Raw genomic sequence first — 26,295 nt, 5'->3', positions numbered from 1 at the left:
TCCCCAGTTCATACGATGTTGCATTACAGTGTCCCCAGTTCATACGATGCTGCATTACAGTGTCCCCAGTTCATATGATGTTGCATTACAGTGTCCCCAGTTCATATGATGTCGCATTACAGTGCTGCCTAGGGTTCATATTATGCCACATTATAGTGCCTTGGGTGTGGTATAACAGATAGACAGTGTCTATTTAGACAGTCAATAGATAGACGCCACATGTTAAACAGTCAAAAGGTCGACAGGGTCAAAGGGTAGACATGAAATAAGTAGACAGTACAAAAGGCCAACAGGGTCAAAAGGTCGACATGAAAATGGTCGACATAAAAAAAGGTAGACAAGATTTTTGCATTTTTGGGGTTTGTGTGGATAGTTTTGTCATCTAGGACCCCCAATTGTAGAAAGGCATACCCTCGCGGGGCTCGCTGCGCTCGCCACTCTTTGGGCTCGGTGGCTCGCCGCAATGTTTATGACCAATGCTATGCTGACATGGATAGAGAAGGTATGAAATAGTCCAAATACGTGTAAAATTGAAAAAACAACAACCTGTGTCGACATTTTTTATGTCGACCATTTTCATGTTGACCTTTTGACCCTGGCTACCTTTTGCCCTGTCAACATTTTGTACTGTCTACTTTTTTATGTCGACCTTTTGACCCTGTCGACCTAATGTCTGTCTAAGATACCTGTATGGTGTCTATCTATTGACTGTCTAACTAGACACTGTCTATCTATCATCCGGATACCATCACACCCAGATTAGATAAAAGACACCTGGAAGGTTGTTGTCACACTATGGGGGTCATTCTGACCCGATCGCACGCTGCAGTTTTCACAGCGGTGTGATCGGGTCAGAACTGTGCAAGCGCCAGCGTTGCAGTGCTCTGGCGCATGCCAGGCGGGCGATGGCCATCGTTGCCTAGCGATCACCTCTGCCTGACTGACAAGTAGAGGCGGTCGCTGGGCGGGAGGGGGCGGCACAGCGGCGTTTGGCCACCTTTTTCGGGGCGTAGTCCGGCCAATACAGGCGTGACCGGCCCGTGCGGAGGGGCGGGCCACAGTGGCTGCGTGACGTCACGCGCGGCCGCTGCGGCCCTGGCAGTGACAAGTAACTCCCGGCCAGCCGCAGAAGCTGCGCTGGCTGGGAGTTACTCTACAAGTACAAAAGCATCGCCGCTGGGCGATGCTTTTGTACTTGTGCGGTGGGGCCGGGCCAGACATGCGGGGCGGACCAGCCCTGTGCTGGGCGTCCCCCCGCATGTCTGTGACCGTAGCTATGCTAAATTTAGTACATGCTACGATCAGGTCGGAATGACCCCCTATGTTTTCTGTTGCAGTGCACTGGTAGAAAAGCTGGGGGACACTGACTTGAGTTTGGCCCCCAGGCTTAAAGATGCCAGCCAGCCTCTACTAGACATACTCAATGTCAGACCGGGAGCACTACTCATACCTGCCCACCTTCTGGCTGCCAAGTCGGTACAGCAGGTGGGGGGAAAGGGGTGTGTGGGGGGGGGGGGCATAAGTGGGTGATGCGGGGGAGTGGCAGTACGATTGTGGCATTATGGCCCTGGCCCCCACAATGCAATGCTGAGATTACTGACGTAGCTAATGACGCAATTCAGTGTGACTTGTGACATCGGCTGCCCAGACTGCCCACTTTACTCGGGAAGTGGGCTGTGGGCATCACCAGGCGGATGTGTGCAGGCTCTAGTAGACTTGAGTATTCTTTCAGGTGGCATCTAACAAGCCACAGAAAGCTATTGCAGGACCTGGTTTTCTGGAGCATCCAATTTATCTCCTCCTTCAACAGACAGCAGTGAGCACAGGACTCTGCATGTTACTACTCAGAGGGGATTTGATGTATGACCAGTCTCCCCCTGGAACAGCGCAGAGACCCAGGAGAGGGTGTGATTTATAATGGAACACAAGAGGTTAATGGATTAATCTTCTTCTTCAAAATAAAAGAAAAAAAAATCCCTAATGAAAATCCCTATCTGCGCCTATGAGACCAAGCTACATTCAGAAATCCATATTACATTGTATTGTTTCTTTGATCATCTTGCCAGTAGAGACACAGCAGTGCCAGCCACATACAAACTATTTTCAATTACTCTGTATGTTTTAATAAATGACGCAGGGCTGGGTCCAAATCTAAATTGCAGTGTCAAAATAAAGGCGTCCAGCATTTGGCGGCTACATGCAGAAGCAGCCAGTATTTACCCTGCATGCAAAAACAATAAATGTATTTCCTCCCCTTGCATTGCAACTTGATTATTTCCAGATACAAAGTTATATAGAAACATAGAATTTGACGGCAGATAAGAACCACTTGGCCCTTCTAGTCTGCCCCTTTTTTTCATCCTTTAGGCAATCTCAACCCTTTTCGATCCTTAATTATTTGTAAGGATATTTATATGCCTATCCCAAGCATGTTTAAATTGCTCTACAGTCTTAGCCTCTACCACCTCTGATAGGAGGCTATTCCACTTATCAACTACCCTTTTTGTGAAGTAATTTTTCTTAAAATTTCCACAGAACCTGCCTCCCTCCAGTCTCAGTGTATGTCCTCGAGTTCTAATACTTCTCTTCCTTTGAAGAATGTTTCCCTCCTGAACTTTGTTAAGACCCTTGGTATATTTGAAAGTTTCTATCATGTCCCCCCTTTCCCTTCTCTCCTCCAAACTATACATGTTAAGATCTTTTAGCCTTTCCGGGTAAGTTTTGTGATGTAGGCCATGCACCATTTTAGTTGCCCTTCTTTGTACACTCTCTGATGTATTTATATCCTTCTGGAGATATGGTCTCCAGAATTGGACACAGTATTCCAGATGGGGCCGTACCAATGACCTATACAGTGGCATCTGACTTGCCTTTCTCATTGCTTTGTTGCATTGCTTTCCTGCCTTTAAGTCACTTGAAATAGTGACTCCTAAATCCCTTTCCTCCTCAGTAGTTTCCATTATAGTACCCTCGATACTATATTTTGCCTTTGGGTTTCTGAGACCCAAGTGCATGATTTTGCATTTGTTAGCATTAAACTGTAGTTGCCACTTTCTTGACCATTTCTCAAGCCTACCTAGGTCATCAATCATTTGTTTTACCCCTCCCGGTGTGTCTACCCTGTTACATATCTTTATATCATCTGCAAAAAGGCATACTTTCCCTTTAATACCATTTGCAATGTCACCAACAAAGATATTAAAGAGAACTGGTCAAAGTACAGATTCCTGGGGTACTCCACTAGTAAAATTTCCCTCCATAGATTGCCCTCCATTTACTACAACTGTCTGTTTCCTATCCTGGAACCAGGTTCTTAGCCATTTAACTGTTTTATAATCCACCCCTATGCTTTCAAGTTTATTTAGCAGTTTGCGATGTGGGACAGTGTCAAATGCCTTACTAAAGTCTAGATATGCTACATCTACAGCTCCCCCTTGATCTATTATTTTCATCACAGAGTCAAAAAAGTCAATATGATTTGTTTAGCATGATGTCCCACCAGTAAATCCATGCTGTTTTGGATCCTGTAAGTTGTTTGATTTAAGATATTCCACAACTCTTTTTTTAATAGTTTTTCCATTACTTTCCCTACTACTGATGTAAGGCTTACTGGTCTGTAGTTACTTGCTTCTTCCTTGCTTCCACTTTTGCGCAGTGGAACTACATTTGCTCTTTTCCAGTCCCCTGGAATGGCACCTGTATTTAGTGACTGGTTAAATAATTCTATTTAAGGTGTAACCAGCACATCTTTTAGCTCTTTTAGTATCCTTGGGTGTATCCCATCTGGCCCCATTGATTTATCCACTTTCAGTTTTGAAAGTTTATTAGGACCTTCTCCTCTGTAACTATACTTTCATCTACCTTATTTTTATGAAAGTCCTTGCAACTTAACTGTGGCCCCTTCCCTTCTCCTTCTGTAGTAAACACTGAGCAAAAATAATTATTTAGGTGACCTGCAATTGACTTGTCTCCCTCCACCAAATGCTCACTTTATGTCTTAAGTCTTATTATTCCTCCATTTGATTTTCTCTTTTCACTTATATACTTGAAAAAAGTAACTTGCTTTGTCTGCATTGCTCCCTCCTCAGAATCAGCCCCAAACAGAACGCCATGTGCGGCACTCCAGCTGCTGTGGGACCAGGGCCGGCGACAGTGGGGTACAAAGGGGAGAACTGTACCGGGCCCCAAGCACCAGAGGGGCCCCAAGTATATGCTCAAAGTGACTGTGCGGAGCGAGTGTGCATCTGCTCTTCCGGGTTCTGATCTGTTGCAGGCAGTTACGGGACATGGCAGCAGCTCTGCTAGCCAGGATTCCCATGCCCTGCGCCAGCCTCTTCTGCTAGGGTCTGTTGTGCGGTGTTCTGGTTTGGGGAGTGCAGCACAGGTGAGTCTCTCTCCGGAGTAAGAGTGGATTGGTGAGGGGATACAGGGCTTTGGGATGAGCTGGGAATGCAGCTTGGAGTCATTGGGGAGAGACAGACTGTGGGGTGTGTGGGAGGAATGAGAGAAGGAGACGCAGACTGTGGTGTGTATGTATATATATTTTAACAGTTTCTTATATAGCGCAAATTCTGTTGCACTTTAATTAATAAATACACATATATATATCATCTGAGGGCAGTAGCGCACTCAGGCGGGGTTTCCGAGTACCTGGAAACCCCCCCTGATGAGCCAAATGTTTATTAGTGAGACGGAGACAGCAGTATCTCCGTCTCAGCAAAAGCCGCGATCGCGACCACGGAGGTACATCAGCAGCAGAGAGCTACTGTACGTAGCTCTCTGCATAGAGAAGGTACAGGGAGAGCTGCTGGCTGCGCATGCTCAAACGCAGCAGCTCTCTCCCACCAGACAGAATCACTACTCTGCTCCTGCCTCCCACTACTCTACTATGTATGTACAGGGATGTATGTGTATTTGTGTATGTAATCATGTGTGTTTGTATATGTATGAACGTGTATGGTATGTGTGTGTGTGTGTGTGTGTGTGTGTGTGTGTGTGTGTGTGTGTGTGTGTGTATGTATGTATATATATATATATACACACACACACACACACACACACACACACACACACACACACACAATATGTCCGGCACTCACAATATGAACGGTCGAACCAACTTGTTCCGGTGCACAACCCCTCAAAAGAGCATACAGGATGGAAGAAATGGTGGCACTCAGAAATAATTTAGTCGACACAGCCGCTGGTTGGGTCGACTTTTCAGGGACACCTCCCTTTTATCAAGACACGTGTCTTGATAAAAGGGAGGTGTCCCTGAAACGTCGACCCAACCAGCGGCTGTGTCGTCTAAATTATTTCTGAGTGCCACCATTTCTTCCATCATATATATATATATATATATATATATATGTGGGGGAAAAAAAGAGGAAATTGGCGCCCAGGGATTAGTATAACCCGTAGAATGTACAGAATCCTATGGGTTTCACAAATATTACTGATTTTAAAACAAAAACATGAACTGTTCCTTCATAAAAGTTTATTAAAATTTACAGAAACAAAATGACATGTTCATCATGTTACATAGACATTATGATGTAATTTCTCTTATAATGATCCATCACTGAAATTGTGGAGGAATGTAGACACTTTTAAGCAATATCTTAAATCCTTCCTCATAGGATCCCTGGGCGCCAATTTCCTCTTTTTTCCCACATTTCTATACCTAGGGGGTCATTCCGAGTTGTTCGCTCGCAAGCGGGTTTTAGCAGATTTACACACGCTAAGCCGCCGCCTACTGGGAGTGAATCTTAGCATCTTAAAATTGCGAACGATGTATTCGCAATATTGCGATTACACACCTCGTAGCAGTTTCTGAGTAGCTTCAGACTTACTCGGCATCTGCGATCAGTTCAGTGCTTGGCGTTCCTGGTTTGACGTCACAAACACACCCAGCGTTCGCCCAGACACTCCTCCGTTTCTCCAGCCACTCCTGCGTTTTTTCCGGAAACGGTAGCGTTTTTTCCCACACGCCCATAAAACGGCCTGTTTCCGCCCAGTAACACCCATTTCCTGTCAATCACATTACGATCGCCAGAACGATGAAAAAGCCGTGAGTAAAAATCCTAACTGCATAGCAAATTTACTTGGCGCAGTCGCAGTGCGGACATTGCGCATGCGCATTAAGCGGAAAATCGCTGCGATGCGAAGATTTTTACCGAGCGAACAACTCGGAATGACCCCCCTAGTTCAGTCTAACAAGGAACTCAGTGAAACAGGCTGCCCTTCTTAAGAAACTTTCTTATCTCACTTTATCTAATACCTATAAAATAGCGCAGGAGGAGAGTATTTGTTTGATATATATATATATATATATATATATGTATATGTCTTATGTCTATGTATGTATAATATATATATAATTATATATAATATCAGTATGTTTTACCAGCACACGGGATGCCGGCTGTCAGTATACCTACAGTGGCACCCCGTCTGTCGGGAGCGAGGCGGCGAGACCCCTTGCGGGCTCGCTGTGGCCCTGGTTGCTCGCTTCGCTCGCCACAGGTTATATTCCCACTCGGTTGGTGGCGTGGAGCAACTAACCGAGTGGGAATACGCTGCGGATTCTGTTCGTCGGTATTTCACCGGCTGTCGGGATTCTGGCATGTCAGTCTCTCGAACACCGGGATCCCGACAGCCAGCATTTTAACTGCGTCCCATATATATATATATATATATATATATATATATGTTATACAGTATGTACCTTCACAGATACACACCCATAGAAAACCCCCTAAGTAAATCCCGCATTTGCCTCTGGAGGGGGCCCCAGAGATACCACTGTATGGGGCCTCAAGAGTTCTGTTGCCGGCTCTGTGACAGGGCATGCTGTGATGTGTAGTTCCACAGCAGCTAGAGTGCCTCACGTTGCTTACCTCTGGCCTGGTCTAGTGTTTTGATTGAACTTCTCAATTAATTTCTCTGTCTAATTGGAAAACCGAGAGTTTTGCTTGTCTCTCAATGTAAGAAATTATGCAACTGATTCACTAATAGCTTTAGCTGTACTAGTGTGCATGATGGTTGTTTAGGGTTATTACTTTTATTATTCAGTCACATTAATTCTTGTTATGTAGAAATAATTGTAAATTGCATTATAGATTTAGATTTCCTTTTAAAAGTAAGGACATTTGTATATACAAAAGGTGATTACCTCTCCGTGATTGAGTGAAGCGGGAATATAAACAAAGACACAATCTCTGTCGCGGACATAAGCCAGGCTTCCATATAACACATAAACAAACCAGAAAAAAAGTACAATATGTAAGACACATTACAGAACACAAATGGCATAATGGCAGCTGCATATTCACTATATAATACACGTCTCTGTATAGAGAGACTCTGAATGAACTCTCTGCTGACTCCGCTGACTTTTCAATTGTTCTTCAAACTTTATGACTGCAGAAATGAACTATCCGCTACAGAGAACGCACCAATGCCTCATGGCCAGAATTAGGGGAGAGGGTTCTATCTCAAAGGGTCCTATTGTAAGGAAGATGATCAGTGCAAATCTCTATAGAACACTGGCTATTCTATTCTCCCAAAGAAATATTAACATAATTTATATATAGTAGTGTAGACTTGCCAATATCTGACATTAGACTTCATTATAAAGCACCACACATAGGGCCTTATTCATAGATGGACTTAATGTCGATTTTGGACGCAGCAGTGACTTCTTTTGCCAGTGCGCATGTGTCGGCGTTGCGCTGTGATGGACTTGCGACGATGGATTTATTCGCAAAGTGATTGACAGTCACGGATCATTTGTGAGCAGTGATAGTGGGGTTGCTATTAAAACGCTGACGTGTTGCAACTGGTTTGGGGATGTGTAACTGCCTGAGACTGCGATCCTGTACACAGTCAAAGTAGCTCTAGCGTCTCAGTTCCATCAACCAGTCTACATGGCCAGAGCCGGATTAAGGCTTGTGGAGGCCCCGGGGCAACAAGTGCTAATCCTAGTGACTCCCATTGGTGATATCAAAGGCAATATGCACAGACCACCTACAGTATATCATGGAGTTGCAGTGTGAGCTGTGTTCTGCAGCATGGGGCTATGAACCCAGTAGCGGATCTTGCCACGGGCAAGCAGGACTTTTGCCCGGGGCGCCACCTTCCGGAGGGCGCCGCACCATGGCAAGATCCGCTGCTGCTGTGCCCCCCACTGCCCGCTCTGCCCCGCTGCCGCTGCCCCCCGCTGTGAAGGGAACTAGATGCGTAGCGTCTAGTTTCCTTTCGTGGAGAGGACCTTTGCTGTGTGGTGCGCAATGACGTCATCGCGCACCGCACATCATTTCAGCGGCGCTACTACTGTGCAGGGGGGCGTAACTGACCACGCCCCCTGTATGAAGCCACACCCCTATTGCCCGCCCGGGGCGCTGCAAGCCCTAAAACCGACCCTGTATGAACCCTCCTCCTCTGGACACTGCAGCCAGAGCCATAACTAGAGGTGTGTAAGGGGTCCCATTGTCCAAGGCACAGGGTCCTGCATTTGGCTTCTAGGGTTCCCAGGATTGCATGCACGTTGCAGCTTGTAGAACTGGCCAGACCATCCTAAGTACACTCTGGACAGTGCTCTAATTCCTGGTGCTTGTGGCTTTGACCCCTAGGTGTGACATCACAATGTAAAATGTTTAGCGGGCAGGGCCAGCACAGGGCCCTATTGCATCACTGACCACAGCAGGGTAAGAGTAGTCCAGCTTCTCCTTATACTGCAGCTTTCACTACCTGCAGCTTGGCTAAAAACTGAGATACTGGTACTCTGGAAGAGAAATAGGTACTATCCACCTCCTATAAACCCAAGCGAATCCAACCAGCCTACCATTATATCCACAGCACCCACGTTTTATAAATATGTCTAAGACATTAAACTATAAGTCCCCATATTTGATGCAGAGATACCACAGTACATTATCAGCTCATACAATATATTAATACCGATCCCTCTCCCAGTAACTGTTGCGGACTAAACCCTATAGGCTACAGCAGCTAATTCCATTTGGAAATTGGCAAACTTGCATTTAAGCAGCGTAGCATTAAGCCTCATCAGTGATGGCCCCCCCATGACACCCCACCTTTGCGGCACTTGCACCTAATAGTTCCATCACTTCTGTTGCAGCCTCCTGGGTCCACAGCACAGCCTATCTACTCTGCCAGGAAAAGAATATATGTTATAGGGGCAATTAAATGCCCTGATCGTCGCCTTCCTCCCAGATCAGTCACTGTGTATAATACAGCATGTGTTTTAGGGGTTTATTCATGAAGCAGTGACAAGAGTGGAGAAGTGAGCCAGTGGAGAAGTTGCCTAAGGCAACCAATCAGTGTTGAGTTGACATTTATAAAGTGCATTCTATAAAATTATACAGAGCAGCTGATTGGTTGTCAGGGGCAACTTCTCCACTGGCTCACTTCTCCACTCTTTTCACTGCTTCATGAATAGGCCCCATAGTACATAAACAACTGTTAATAAATACATAAGGGATCTGTTATATAGCTTTCTTCTTAATATATGTGTTCTTTGCGAGTGGCAATTATATCAGTACCTATGTACCTTTAGACAGAAAATATTTGCAAGGGTTTATAAAGAAGAGAATTTGTATGTTAGAATGTGAGCCACAAATACTTCTTTTGTTGTTCATAACCAAAAGCTTTCGATTGTTTTGATGCCAACATGTTGACATCTCATATTTACCGTCACAAAGCAGAAGGCAGTTAAATAATCTCCTCTCCCCTTGAAACCAGTGACGGTTGTCTTCAGCGTATGATAGAGGAGGACGAGTACAGGTTGTTTTTAGCAGGATGTAAGATTATTTTTAGAATGTTTGTGTAAACATAAAATTTATGTCATTGTTACGATGTCCTCTATCGGCTTTGTACAGTGCTCCTAAAAATATTGTAGCTTTATAAATCGATAAGAATGACAACTTTAGTAATAGCTGCAGTTCTATAATCACAGCATGCTGCAAAATATAAGCATGCATCATCTCTTCCTATTTGAGTTCAGAGATTGAAACAAAGTGCAGACCAGTGGCACAGTGGATAGCATGGATGCCTTACAGCCATGGGGTCATTGTTTTGTTTCCTACTGGGAACCTATCAGTGTGCAGTTTGTATGTCCCCATAGTGTCTGTCTGCCTTGGTTTCCTCCCGCACTCCATACTGGCAGGTAAACTGGTTTTGGTGAAAAGACCCTGGTGTTTGTCTGGTAGGACGTATGGATTGTAAACTCTGCTGGTGCAGGGACTGATGTGAATTATTAAGTGATCTTTGTAAATCACTCCATTATTTGTATGCACTATATAAATAATAAATAAGGTGTATTCATGAGGCAGGCTGGCTGTAAGGGTTCAGTTTAGGGTTGTTGGTTCTGGCAGTGTCAGCTGTAGTGTCTGCCTTTGATCTTCAATAGGAACTGTTTTATGGGGCTTGCTGCTGGGAGCCTGCAGCAGGTAACAGTCCCCTTACCCTGATTAGCTGGGAGGATAGATGGTAACACTGCATGGTATAGATTTAGAATACCAAAGAATAGTTAGACACACCATAGCAAAAGTCAGGGTCACCTATACATAAACGGTATTACAGGTTGGAGTCAGAGTTAAAGGTGTATAAACAGTAGTACAGGTGTAGGTCAGAATCACAGATGAAGATACATAAACAGTATAATTGAGGGAAGACAGAATCAGAGGAAGAGATATATAAACGGGTCAGAAAAGCAGGTACATAAGCGGTAGTACATGAGGAGGTCTGGGGCATAAACTAGGACTCGTAGATGTCAGGGGTAGAGGCACGTAATCAGTAGTACAGGTGGAGGTAGGGTCACCAACACAAAAACTGTAATAGAGGTGGAGGTCAGGGGCACAGGTACATAAATGGTAGTACAGGTGGAGGTCAGGGGCACAGGTACATAAATGGTAGTACAGGTGGAGGTCAGGGGCACAGGTACATAAATGCTAGTACAGGTGAAGGTCAGGGTCACAGGTACATAAATGGTAGTACAGGTGGAGGTCATGGGCACAGGTACATAAATGGTAGTACAGCTGGAGGTCAGGGGCACAGGTACATAAATGGTAGTACAGGTGAAGGTCAGGGGCACAGGTACATAAATGGTAGTACAGGTGGAGGTCAGGGGCACAGGTACATAAATGGTAGTACAGGTGAAGGTCAGGGGCACAGGTACATAAATGGTAGTACAGGTGGAGGTCAGGGGCACAGGTACATAAATGGTAGTACAGGTGAAGGTCAGGGTCACAGGTACATAAATGGTAGTACAGGTGAAGGTCAGGGGCACAGGTACATAAATGGTAGTACAGGTGAAGGTCAGGGGCACAGGTACATAAATGGTAGTACAGGTGAAGGTCAGGGGCACAGGTACATAAATGGTAGTACAGGTGAAGGTCAGGGGCACAGGTACATAAATGGTAGTACAGGTGAAGGTCAGGGGCACAGGTACATAAATGGTAGTACAGGTGAAGGTCAGGGGCACAGGTACATAAATGGTAGTACAGGTGAAGGTCAGGGGCACAGGTACATAAATGGTAGTACAGGTGGAGGTCAGGGGCACAGGTACATAAATGGTAGTACAGGTGAAGGTCAGGGGCACAGGTACATAAATGGTAGTACAGGTGAAGGTCGGGGATGCAGGTACATAAATGGTAGTACAGGTGGAGGTCAGGGGCACAGGTACATAAATGGTACAGGAAATGGTGGGTATAGGTAGGACCAGGCACGATGACCAGACTGCTGGAGCCAAAGAATGAGGACTACAGTAATACTCTGGCATCAGATGGTGCACTGAGGAGACTTTAAATAGGCAGTGCCTGAATTTGGCACCGGCTGTCAGGTGCAAATTTACAAAAGCAGAAGTGCCCGTGGGGAGAACCACAATCACCAGGAGAGAGCGGGCAAGAGAGGAGATCATGGTGGACGGAGAAAGCAGTGAGACCATTGCAGAGGCCGATCGCCCCATGACCTCATTTCAAGACAAGACCCAGTAAGAAAGTACTAGGTGCTGGTTCCTGACATGAATTCTGATCGGTATATTGATGACAGGAGTTGTGAAATATACACTAACATACAAATGATGACAAGTACATGATTAGCTACAATAGAATAGGATTACATTTGTTACTTTGTTACAAGACCTCACACTAATTGGTGATTGGATCCATATCAGAAGCGTTGGAAAAGTGGCTGAAGACTGCACTAGCAAGACCTGTCTGGAAAAGATTTGGCTGCTCCTCCTGTGCACCCAGGACTGTCTCTTGATCAGTTTGCCCTCCCATGTTTAACCAGCTGAATTGGACACTGATCTTGTTATTTGGCACTTATACCAAATGGCAGGATTGGCACATGACTGACTGGCTTACATCTGCTATAACCCATTAGTAGAAACTGACAATGCCTTCAAGGAAAAATCTTGCAAGTCAAGAGCTATTAGCCAAAAATATAGGAAATAGATAAGTGAAAAATGCAATACCCCTTGTGAACAGCATCCTCTTTACTCTACTGGACAATGGTGGTCATTCCGAGTTGATCGCTAGCTGCATTCGTTCGCTGTGCAGAGATGAGGCAAAAAAGGTCACTTCTGCGCATGGTATGCGGAGCAATGCGCACGTGCGAATTAATATTACTACAAATTATGTCGTTTCACACAAGGTCTAGCGAAGCTTTTCAGTCGCACTGCTGGCCACAGAGTGATTGACATGAAGTGGGCGTTTCTAGGTGTCAGGGAGTGGTCGAAAAAACGCAGGCGTGCCTGGAAAAACGCAGACGACGTTGGGAGAACGCAGGGCGTATTTGTGACGTCAAAACAGGAACTGAACAGTCTGAAGTGATCGCAAGAGCTGAGTAGGTATTGAGCTACTCTAAAATTGCACAAAATAATCATGCCGCCGCTCTGCGATCCTTTTGTTCGCACTTCTGCTAAGCTAAAATACACTCCCAGTGGGAGGAGGCATAGCGTTTGCACGGCTGCTAAAAACTGCTAGCGAGCGATCAACTCGGAATGACCACCAATATTGTAGATTATTCTAGGGCAGTATTCATACACACAGCACAATCTAAACTTCATATATCATTGCTGTCTATGTCTTACAATCAAACTCTCGGCATGCTATATAGTTCTATAGAATTTCTAACATAAATCAACTTCCCAATTCGTAAACAAAAGCTCCAAATTCTAGCCTGACCAAAACACCAAGATCTAAGTAAAACCTTGACAATGTTATTTTTTTTTTAAATTTATTTTGTTGCAAAATGAATGGCTGCTATCCTCAGGAGTAAACCGATTTTGACATATAGGGAATTATAATTTTCATGTAACCCTTGTTCTTAGAATATGCCCATATCATACATAGTACCTAAAACAATCCAGGCATTCTTTAAATATATTACAATGTATAAGTATCTATCTATCTATCTATCTATCTATCTATCTATCTATCTATCTATCTATCTATCTATCTATCTATTCTACATCTTTTACATTATACCACCACATTTAAATCCTGTACTGTCTCCCTGTAATATTAAACATATAGTAGCCTAGTATAAAATCTAGAACTCCAGTCACCAAACCAGACTCACAGTGATGACCCAGACTCCTATACGTGGATCACAGTCAATTATTGTGTTAGTTCCCCTGATTTAACCAATCACAAGGAAGGTTCATTTAATCTGTAGAGAAATGGTTTATAGGACATCCTGCCCTTCCCCCTCACTGTACTGGGAATGAATTGCCCTCCTGGCATTAGTCACAATATCTTACAATTGACAATGGACAATTAGTGCAAACACCCCTTATTAAACTTATTCACTTTTAATCCCTATTTTATGTGCTGTAACTGCACTTCCCCTGGTCAGATTAACATCACCCCACTACATTCCAACTACAGCATATCTGGATGAATATAGCTGGTGGGTGAAATATATTCAGCTGTCAACAGAACAAAAGGCAGGTAAATACCCATTCATTGTTGCTAAATGATTGGAACAGTATATAATTCTGAGAGTAAATATTTACATTTATATATTTACAACATTAACCAAAAACAAAACAAACCAGGAAATATTTACAAATATTTACAGAAGGATGAATAGATGTGAATGACCCCCCAGTGTGAAGTTTTACAGTTGAATGCTGTTATTGATAAGTGTGGGAGAAAATGTTTGTTGCAACGTTAAACAATGTTGCGAAACAACAGCTACAAAAGAGTGAAACAAACATAAAACAGCTGCATATAAGTAGAACATAAAACTGACAATACAGGATCTCTACTGCACTCCCTTCTCATCTAACACAGGAAACCAGGTCCGTGGAAATACAAGGCACATTTCCAGACAAAGGCTTTTTAATAGGACCATCTTTTTGCTACAGTAGGTTTCATTCTAGGTTTAACATGGGACTCTGAGGCAATGGTGCTTGGAGCCCCTGATTAACCACAGATGCCCTGTGCTGCCTGCAAGGAGCAGCCCAGACTTTACATAAACTTCTCTCTAACAGCAGACAATGCATGCAAATGACGCCAAAGTTCTACAGTTTGCGATCACTTCTCCCTAATAGTTACATATATACAGGCAGTCTGCAGGGAGATCCTCTTAGGGGGGTCTGACGTTATAGAGAAGTAGTCATTACCTTGTCTCCTAGGGGTAGTAGTAATCTTCTTGGAGCACAAAGTAATTCCAATGCAAATACTCAGCAGAAGCAGTAAACGGAACCAGGAGGGATGGCTGTGCAAATCCATCTGCTATCAAATCAACGTGCAAAAAGAAATGGTATGGGGACAATAATTATTTACAGTATGTGTTGTTGCTTGTCCCCAGCCTCTCTCATCCAGAAGAGTCAGACAGTAGTGGGAGAGGATGGTCTGGAACCCAGTGGGTTTTTGCACGTGTGGGAGGGGGAGGCAGCAGCAGCCTAGGAGGGGCTCACACACTGAGTACAGCACTTACAAACAGCACAGGAAAGCAATTTACAACGTGAGTCTCTTCTGAGAGCCGACCCCCCCCCCCCCCCTTTACATCCAAAATTCACAAGTCCCCCCCCCCCCCCCCCCCTTTCTAAAAGAACTTCAACTGTCCTGCTATTGTGTCCTCCTAATCTCTTCCTCTGAAACCCCTTCCAGCAGCATAGAAGGCAGCCGGTGGCTGTAAGTGAGCAGAGATAAGCAGATAAATGAGAATTATCTCCCAGATGGAGGTCTGAGTTTGCTCCAGCCACTCAGCCTAATATAGAAGCACATAGGGATTAGAGCGCAGACATGATGCCCCTACATGTGGGCACACTCTGGGGGCACAGGACCCCCTGTCTCTTCTCCTCCATAGCGCTGATGGGCAAGGTGTGAGGGTCTCCCCTCCATACTGCAGAGTGCAGATCATTTAGATGTTCTTCATACATTCCAGGGATCTGCTGCTTTGATGGCTCAGGAAATACATATAACTGCTGCTGATGTTATTGAACGCTCAGGAATGTAACCCCTTAATAACCACATAATAACCACACTATCCCCCCATCTAGGTGATTCAGCTCAGGAGACAGTTTCACCAGGAATAACTTTTCTGTTCTCTATTCCGCAGGCGGCCTTTGGGGGTCATTCCGAGTTGTTCGCTTGTTGCCGATTTTCGCAACGGAGTGATTAAGGTGAAAAATGCGCATGCGCATGGTACGCAGTACGCATGCGCTAAGTATTTTAGCACAAACCTTAGTAGATTTACTCACGTCCGAACGAAGAATTTTCATCGTTGAAGTGATCAGAGTGTGATTGACAGGAAGTGGGTGTTTCTGGGCGGAAACTGACCGTTTTCTGGGAGTGTGCGGAAAAACGCAGGCGTGCCAGAATAAAACGCGGGAGTGTCTGGAGAAACGAGGGAGTGGCTGGCCGAACGCAGGGGGTGTTTGTGACGTCAAACCAGGAACGAAACGGGCTGAGCTGATCGCAGTGTAGGAGTAGGTCTGGAGCTACTCAGAAACTGCTAAGAATAATTTATTCGCAATTCTGCTAACCTTTCGTTCGCTATTCTGCTAAGCTAAGATACACTCCCAGAGGGCGGCGGCCTAGCGTGTGCAATGCTGCTAAAAGCAGCTAGAGAGCGATCAACTCGGATGAGGGCCATTGTGAGTCACATATTGTTTTTTTTTTTTTATCCTTATTTATTGTAGTGGGGGTGGGGGTGTGGAGGGGGGGGGGGCAGCTATGCACTAAAGACAAGCCCACAATTTTTTCCTTTACATTTTCTGTTAAATGTAACAGGCCCTACACACTTGCCGATGTGTATGCGTGATATGAAGGGTCTCGTTCAGTAATGAACAATAAATTGTTCATATCGCTCATTGTGTATGCACCAACGATAAACGATGCGCGGTCGTTCATCGTTGGTTTTCCCTCGTTTAGCATAGCAAGCCCATTTTGACGGTGGTCAATAATTGTTGAAAACGAACATCGTCCAAATCGGAAACATCGCCAAGTGTGTAGAGCCCATAAGTGTGCCACCCAAACATGTTTTACACAGTTAGAAGGCCAGCAACAAAGGAACATAGTATATTTTTTTCATTATTATTTATTTATTTATAGGAAATATATGCTTCACCTGTACACGGTGGAGTCACGCTATTATGACTGCCATCTAATAGCCAGAGAAACCGCCGTGTGCAGCACGGACAGCAGCTAGACGGGCTGATCTCTAATTTTAAACACGCATCTGGTAACCCAGGTTCATTATGATGGTGAGCTGCTCCACTGTAGTGTGTCGGCCCTCACGCACCTTTGTAGCCGACGTTCATCTCTCACATCAATGGCACGTGGTGCTCCACAGTTTCCACTTTGGTTATTCGCAATGATGCCATTTGTCACGATACACCTTCACACACTGCGCTGTGTCAGACATACTGCCACCCTTGGCCCGAAAGCCGATAATCATCCCTTACTGCAACTCTGATAAATCGCCCCTTTTACTCATGACAGTGACGAGTTATATGTGTGCAGACGGCCTATCGCACACCTTATACACCCACCAATCCCGGCAGCGCATGACACGTGACGTACTTCTTGGGCTACGCGCTGCTGACGTCAAATGTAGGAGGTGATCATAATAATGTGACTTGACTGTGCATAATTGTACGACAGTATAGTATTGTATGGCAGTCATACAAAGTGCATCAGTGATCAGAGCCACAACAGCAGGTGAGAGAGACTGTAGGAGCTGAGGGGGTGGGGGAAGGGGGGTATTATTTTTCCTATAGTTATTTCTAAATTTTATTAATTTACTTTTTTTCATGAACTCTTTCTTTTTGTTAGGAGTGACAGCGCCAGGTTCTTCTAATGTTACTATCACAAGTCATTGGGCGGTATTCAATTCTTTTCACCCCCTTCCACACCCGTTCTGTGTCTGCCCTCGGACGCGTGGTATAATCATTTCAGCTTGCTACCCCCGGGGTAGCGAGGCACCGAACCCTTTACACAACTAAACCTGATTACTATGGGCGCGATATGAGCGATAACAGGGATCACTTTAGAAAGGAGATTGGGCGTGATATATCATTTGAATACCGTCTAGGACAGTGATGGCTAACCTTGACACTCCAGCTGTTGTTGAACTATACATCCCAGCATGCCCTGCATCAGTTTTAGCATGGCCAAATAACAAAACTGTAGCAGGGCATGCTGGGATATGTAGTTCAACAACAGCTGGAGTGTCAAGGTTAGCCATCATTGGTCTTGGAGACATTACCATGACATGGACATTTTTCTATAGCAACTACAATGTAAAAAAAAGTCTGCATTTGGAGATGCTCATATTAAACACTTTGTTTTATGGATCATTTACCAAGGAGCTATTTCAAATAGGCTTCCAGGCACACTATCGGTACCAAAGGCTGAAAGTGCAGTAGCTATAGTGAGGGCAAGACACAATAGGTTCAATTTGAATGTGTATTAGAATAAACTGACTTCCAAAGTAGTAATCTTTATTTAGTACATGGCAGCACTCTGTACTACATGTGAGATTTCCATAGTAGGGCTCATGGGCCCTCATTCCGAGTTGTTCGCTCGGTAAAAATCTTCGCATCGCAGCGATTTTCCGCTTAATGCGCATGCGCAATGTCCGCACTGCGACTGCGCCAAGTAAATTTGCTATGCACTTAGTAATTTTACTCACGGCTTTTTCATCGTTCTGGCGATCGTAATGTGATTGACAGGAAATGGGTGTTACTGGGCGGAAACAGGCCGTTTTATGGGCGTGTGGGAAAAAACACTACCGTTTCCGGAAAAAACGCAGGAGTGGCCGGAGAAACGGAGGAGTGTCTGGGCGAACGCTGGGTGTGTTTGTGACGTCAAACCAGGAACGACAAGCACTGAACTGATCGCAGATGCCGAGTAAGTCTGAAGCTACTCAGAAACTGCTACGTGGTGTGTAATCGCAATATTGCGAATACATCGTTCGCAATTTTAAGATGCTAAGATTCACTCCCAGTAGGCGGCGGCTTAGCGTGAGCAACTCTGCTAAAATCCGCTTGCGAGCGAACAACTCGGAATGACCTCCATTGTGCAGCACATATTTTTAGAACTTTATATTTTGACTGCACAAAGAGCTTACAATCTAATTTTGTTGACCATGACACTGGGAGACATGGTGTCAGTGTCAAAGAACGTCTAAGATGAGCAACCAATACTAACAAATGTATGGATGCCAGACCAGCCCCTTATGCTGTCAGTCACCAGACCCCCAATGCTGTCAGGGTCACCAGCCCTTCTGACAAATGTAAGAAATCCAGATTGCCAGTCTAGACCTGAGCTTCATGGTTGAGTGTGGGGCTTTTATCAGCCTCCCGCAAGTGACTGGCAAATAGAGGTAGCAAGGTGTTCTTTCTTACAATGTGCCCATCTAGCCTTCTGCTATAGCAGTACTGACAGATAGCTTAGAGAAGAATTCCAGCCCAAAAAATGTTTTACTCCTTTTTTTTCCCAACTATAGAAGAAACAGGAGTCCATGTCTGGGATCAGTGCATAGGTTCATTACTAGGGATGTGCCAATGGTGCCATTGCTCATGGCACTGAAGGTGGCACCATCGCTGTCCCACAGCACCTGCATTGGGCTTGCTGGATGCCTGTAATGAGCTGCTGGACACTTCAGGCACGCACACTGCAGCTTGTAGAGCCAACCTAAAGACTCTGCGGGCAGTGCTCTGCTTCCTGGTGACAGTGTCCCCACCCCTTCGATGTGACTTCATGATAAAGGCAAGTCTGTGCCGGCTCCGCCCCTAAACATGTTCGTGTTCAGGGGCAGAGCTGGCACAGGGTGGCATAGAGGCCTGCTCTGACACTGGCAGTCCATGCCCTAGGAGCAACTCCCTCACCACTCAAAATGGCAATCCCCTTTATGTTACGACATTCTTTGTTCCTCAGACTGGGATTGTGGCACTTGGCTTTGGAACCATACCTAAGCACCACACCCTTATAAGAAGGGTGTGCAATAAGTTTCAGGATGTGCAGTGCATAGGTAGACTAGACACAATCTGACTATCTGGCTGCGAACTGTAATCTCTGACTATTGGTCTTGTGAAATGCCAAGGCACAGAACTATATGTTTAAGCAGCACTGCACACTGAAGAAGTCAGCATGTTCATTTAATTTCCTTCACAGACTCATTATGTTGCTCAACAGAGACCAAGGGCGTAGCTACCATAGGTGCAGGCAGTGCAGCTGCTATGGGACCCAGAGCTAAGAGAGGCCCACCTTCCCTGTTAAAGTTACATGGGTTATATATGTTTGCGCCATTGGGTGGTACGTAGGGGTCCTTTCAAACTTTTTCCTTGGGGACTGCAATATATCTAGGTATTCCCCTGGACCTGCTCATTGTAGTGTGGTAGAAAATGAACTGGAGGGCATTATAATGTTATAGAATATGAACCGGGGCACTGTAATGAGGCACAATATAAATGGGGAGCAGTATATATCATAATGTGAATTGGGGAAACTGTGCAGCATAATGTGTACTGGCAGCTCTGAAATGTGACATAGGGTGAACTTTAGCACTACTGCGATTCATAAAAGAAACTAGGGCACTACTATGGGGCATAACATTAAATAAGGCTCTGCTATGGTTCAGAAAAGGAACTAGGACACTATTATAGGGCATAACATTAACAACTGCTGCAGAGAAGTGTCTCTCTAGAAGCATTGGGATGGGGGCCCCTTCAAAATGTTGCTATGGGTCCCACGAAGTTCTGGCTACACCCCTGACAGAGCCCACTGGAGAGCCATGTTCTTCTAGGACTACAAGAGTGGTCTGCAACAGCAGGAGGGTTTTGACCGACTGTACGCTGCTTTTGGGGAGGAAGCACCATCCCCCAACCACTGTGTTTGAGTGGTCTGCAGAATTTCTGCAGTATAGAAGTTCCTGGAAGACCAGGAGCACTACGGCTGACCTGTGTCTGCCGTCACGAGGACAATGTTGCTGCCATGTGGGCCATAGTTTAATTTTGACACCAGGGTGATTGTGGCCCAGTTAGAGATGGAGATAGGCATCTCATCGGGATCCATACACTTGATATTCCACAGAAATCTTGGCTTGAGCAAGGTTTCTACATGCTGTTTGCCCTATCAGCTGACTCAAGAGCAGAAGGAGGCTAGGGTTACGTTGTGCCACAATATGTTGGTCAGGTTTGATGGTGGTCACTCAAATCTGTGTGAGAGATCATCAGTTGCCATGAATCCTGGATCTACAGTTTCAACCCTGAGACAAAACAACAGTCAGCCCAGTGGACCCCAGTTGGAGGTGCGCTGCCACAGAAGCTCCAACGTGAACGCACCGATGCTAAACAGATGGTGGCTGTTTTTGTGGCCAAGACTGATCATGCAGCTACCGTACCACACATGCAGCAGTGCGCCATCATTGAGGACTGCCGCAAGTGCTGGAAGCCATTTCCAGGTGCCGTCTGAGAACTTGCGCTTGTGGTGCCCTTCTCCATCACGACAATGCACCTGCCCACAAGTTCAGGACAGTGGTGGATTTTCTGGCCCATGAACACATTCAGGTGCTTGGTTATCCACTGTACAATCCAGACTTGGCCCCCTGTGATTTCTTTGTGTTCCCACAAATCAAGTGCAAGATGCGTGGGTTTCGTTTTGAGTCACCGGAAGCTGCAGGGAGACCTTCATCCAGCATGTAGAAGACATACCTGCTTCGGACTGGTGCAGCTGCTACACCAAGTGTTTTGAGCGCATGCAACATTGCATAGACTCCTCTGTCGAGTACTTTAAAAAAAAATAATGTTCACTGTGTTTGCAAATATATTACTTTTTGCGCATCCTGAAACTTATTGCACACCTCTCACATATAGCAGCTAAGACAACCACAGCTGGCCCTAAACAATATGATGCCCTAGGCAAGATTTTGGCTAGTGCCCCCTAGCACCATCGCTAGTTCCGCCTCTGACCCTGCACCCCTTTCCCAGCATCATCACCCCTCACCCATAGCAGTCCTCATTTTGGTGTTCCTACTCCCTATATTTTAAATAGGAACAGTGTGCACATTCGGCGCACATCCCAAAAAGGTGTGTGTTTTTAATGGCAAGGGGCATAGCCACACAATAGAACCCCCAATTCAAATTACGCCACACAGTACTGCAACTTTATTCACAATTTATCATGCAATAGTGTCCGTAATTCACGTTAATTCACACAGTAGTACCACTTTACCTTATAAATGCTACTCCTCACAGTAGTGCCCCTTATTCACATAACATCACACTGACTTCCTATTCACATTACACCACACCATATTGTTCTTTATTCACATTAGACCACACAGTAGTGCCCTTTCTATACAGTACACCACACAGTAGAGCACCTTATACACATAATGCCACACATTAGTAATGCATTTATACACATAATACCACATAGTAATGCCCCTTACACATATGACACACATTATTAATGTCCTTATAAATATAATATGCCTTACACATTATGCCAACCTTTATTTATTCCTTATACACATAATGTCCCTTACACATATGCCACACACTATTAGTGCCCTTATACACATATGTTACTCATTATTATTGCCCTTATACACATAATGACACACCATGCCCCTTACACATTTGGCACACATTATTAATGCATTTATACACAAGACACACATAATGCCCCTTACACATATGCCAAACACTGTTGCACAATCAACCCGCTCACACACACAGCACTTACACAACCGCTAACACTGTGACCTCTGCCTATGCTTGGATACAGGTGTGTCCTCATACATCTTGCCTCAATGTGCCATGCAGCAGGAGATGCCTGGCGTGAGTCAGCTGGCAGCTCTGCTAACGTCGGGAGCCTATTTCTTATGAAAATGCATCTTGTTTTTATTGCTTGTGGCTAGGATGTTCAAGCAGCTTCTGCTGATTAAAAATGATATGTGGCATGTCTATATACTGTGTGCGACTGTGGCTGTATCTGCATACGAAATGCTACATAATTATACATGGCATCAGCTCATGCATAGCAGCATAATATCCTTCATGGATATAAAACAGGATGGTATCGGGATTCCGGCGCTTGGGATGCCGGCGATCAGAATACTGACAGCGGCATCTCAACACTCCCGACACCTACTAGGTAAGTATGCTATCCCTAAACCCCAACCTCCTAACCCTAACCTTCCCTACCCACAGCCAAACCATAACCTCCCCCAACCTTAACCCTCCCCAGTAGTGCCTAAACCTAACCCCCCTCCACACAGCCTAAATCTAACCCTCCCACCTCCACTTCCTAACCCTAACCTTCTCGGTGGTGCCGATCAGATAGTCGTCGCCTATGGGGGAGTGTATTTTTGCTTTGCAAGTGTGCGAACGCTTGTGCTGCCGAGCGGTACAAAAATAGTTTGTGCAGTTTCTGAATAGGTCTGAACTTAGCCGCTGCGATCACTTCAGCTTGTCCGGTCCCGGAATTGACGGCAGACACCCGCCCTGCAAATGCTTGGACACGCCTGCGTTTTTCCAACCACTCCCTGAAAACGGTCAGTTGACACCCATAAAAGCCTTCTTCCTGTCAATCTTCTTGCGATCGGCTGTGCGAATGGATTCCTCATTAAATCCATCGCCCAGCACCGATCCGCTTTGTACCCGTATGATGTGCCTGCGCATTGTGGTACATACGCATGCGCAGTATTGCCAAGTTTTGACCTGATCGCAGCGCTGCAAAAAATAGCTAGCATGCGATCAGGTCGGAATGACCCCCCCATGTGCACTGCAGGGGGGCAGATGTAACATGTGCAGAGAGAGTTAGATTTGGGTGGGTTATATTGTTTCTGTGCAGGGTAAGTACTCGCTGCTTTATTATTACACTGCAATTTAGATTTCAGTTTGAACACACCCCACCCAAATCTAACTCTCTCTGCACATGTTACAACTGTCCCACCTGCAGTGGGGGAGTCATTCAGATCTGATTGCTGGGCTGCGTTTTTTGCTGCCTAGCAATCAGATAGTTGCTGCCTACGGGGGGGGGGGGGGGGGGGGTTGCTGTGCAAGTGTGCGATCGCATGTGTAGCAGAGATGCACAAACTGCTTTGTCCCAGGACTTACTCTTCCAGTGCGAACATATCAGGCTGATCGGGACTGGATATGACGTCAGACACCCTCCCTGAAAACGCTTGAGCCCACCTGAGTTTTTCCGGACACTCCCTTTAAACGGTCAGTTGCCACCCACAAATTGCTTCTTCCTGTCAATCTCCTTGCGAACGCCCATGCGAATAGATCCTTCACACAATCCCGTCGCAGGGTGCCAATGTCCATTGCAGCCGTGCAACGCGCTGGCGCAGTGCGGTGCATACGCATGCACAGTTCGGATCTGATCGCCTGCTGTGCGAAAATGCACAACAGCAATCAGATCTGGATGACCCCCATGGTTTTGCCCATTAGAGAACAAATTTGCTGTTACGATCAGGTCTGAATTAAGCCCTTTGAGGGAATGCTTTCATTTTTCTAGATACAGACAGATTTGTAGTTGTAGCACTGCAATCAGCAGTGCGACACGTCTGCCACTATTTTATACAGTACTGGAATGACCAATGATTACTATGGAAAGGAAATGTCATTGGAATCTGAGAACATTTTAATAAAATTTTTGGATTTTCGGATTTGTTTTGGTCTCTTCTAAACTGTTTTCCCATCTCTGATTCACTGAAATTTGCACGATCTCAAAATGTGCAGAATCAATTTATTCACCCTTAGATTTCCCTTTCCCAGACGTCACACAGCGCTGGCTGAGTGGGAGCATCAGGATGAATAAATGGTCAGACGATGACCCGGTAAATAAAGACGGAGACTGGGACTAGTCAGTAGAAGGGAATTTCTTTACCACTACAGTATTTTGTGTCAGTGATGTCTCAGTAAAATATATTGCGACCCGGCTGGAAATCCCAGACAGCAGCCAGAAGTGCCAGTTTCTGTCCATATTTTGCAGATGACGTGATGTGTGTCTCTGCCAGAGCCGGCCCTTACCAATATGATGCCCTAGGAAAGATTTTGGCTGGTGCCACCTAGCATCACCGCTAGTTCCGCCTCTGACGCTGCACCACTTCCCCAGCACCATCACCCCTCACCCAAAGCAGTCCTAATTTTGGTGCTCCTATATTGTAAATAGGAACAGTGCGCACATTCGGCACACAGCCCATAAAGGGGCGTGTTCTTGCTGGGAAGGAGCATGGCCACACAATAGTACCCCCAATTCATATTACGCCACACAGTAGTGCAACTTTATTCACATTTTATCATGCGATAGTGTCCCTAATTCACGTTACATCACACAGTAGTACCACTTTAACTTATATACGTAACTCCTCACAGTAGTGCCCCGTATATAGACTACATCACACTGAATTGCTCCTTATTCACATTACACCACATCATATTGCTCTTTATTCACATTAGACCACACAGTAGTGCCCTTTCTATATGTTACGCCACACAATAGAGCACCTTATACACATAATGCCACACATCAGTAATGCATTTATACACATAATACGACACAGTAATGCCCCTTACACATGACACACATGTCCTACAAACATAATGCACCTTACACATGATGCCAACCTTTATTAATGCCCTTATACACATAATGTCCCTTACACATATGCCACACATTATTAATGCCCTTATACACATACTGACACACATAATGTCTCTTACACATATGCTGCACATTATTAATGCATTTATAAACATGACACACATAATGCCCCTTACACATATGCTGAACACTATTGCACAACCAACCAACCCACCCACACACAGCACTCACACGGCCGCTAATACTGTGACCTCTACCTCTGTTTTGTCGAAGTAAAAAATATTACATAGAGAGAACATACAAACTCCACACATATGATTCGCTAAGCTTGCAAATACGCGCAGCAAGCACAGCAATATATGGTAACATACGCATTTACACAGACATGCCACAGAGATAGATTCGACACATATTTCATACAGCACATAATTATAACATATCAAGCTCAAGACATCATAATGATTTCAAATTATATAATGGAGTAATGTCATGTATGTGTATCATTGGAGCAGAGCAAGATAGACATGTCGTGTTTGGTATTACAGTAACCAGATTAATGTGTAGATTCATTTGATGCTTGTTATTAAGTTGTAGCACATTGCTATGAGTAGTTATGAATAAATGTATGAAAGCTAAAGTCACTCTTATTAGAACAATGGACATTCCAAGCAGGTGGTGGACAGGAGACTCAGGCCAGCCCTTTTGATGTCTTCAAGGCTGAACATTGTTAGCATACGAACAGATCAGTGACTCATCATGAATGAGAAAGTTCCCTCCCCTAGACTAGATGTGTGCACTCCCCCAAACTACATAGTACATGGCTGGTCAGACACACAGGAGTTGCTGTTTTGTCCAAGACGATGGTGGAGTTGTTGCCAGTCCGGTGCCTACATGATTTTACAGAGAGAGAGAGTGATATGGAGGGAAGACTTTATATGAGAAAGGTATGGTGATGTATTTGCTGGCCTGTAACTGTATGTATTTGATTTAGTTTGTATTAACTGCTTACTGTATAAATTGTAACCATGTAACTATATGTATACTGTACATTGTGATATATTGAATCCATATCCTTTTAATAACAAATATATACATCAATGAGCTTTGGAACTCAGATAATGTGTGGGTGTATTGTTTTCTCTTAAGGGATGTAGTGTTTTGCGATGTACAGCGCACTTTTATCGTATATGGTAAT

General features: G+C 45.0%; 1 protein-coding gene across 1 annotated transcript in view; it reads right to left on the bottom strand.

Annotated features, from left to right (window-relative positions):
• The window catches only part of EGFLAM (EGF like, fibronectin type III and laminin G domains), a 354,680-nt gene extending 339,810 nt beyond the window's left edge, over nt 1-14,870 (bottom strand). Inside the window, exon 1 of the mRNA XM_063961208.1 lies at nt 14,657-14,870. Within this exon, the coding sequence (XP_063817278.1) occupies nt 14,657-14,765 (109 nt within the window). The 5' untranslated portion in view covers nt 14,766-14,870. The remainder of the gene's footprint in view (nt 1-14,656) is intronic.
• Nucleotides 14,871-26,295: the final 11,425 nt, after the last annotated feature.

This window comes from Pseudophryne corroboree, chromosome 1 (genome assembly GCF_028390025.1).
Source record: "Pseudophryne corroboree isolate aPseCor3 chromosome 1, aPseCor3.hap2, whole genome shotgun sequence".
Lineage (NCBI taxonomy): Eukaryota > Metazoa > Chordata > Amphibia > Anura > Myobatrachidae > Pseudophryne > Pseudophryne corroboree.
Note: the sequence above shows the minus strand (reverse complement) of the source record. Positions and strands in the feature narration are given on the sequence as shown.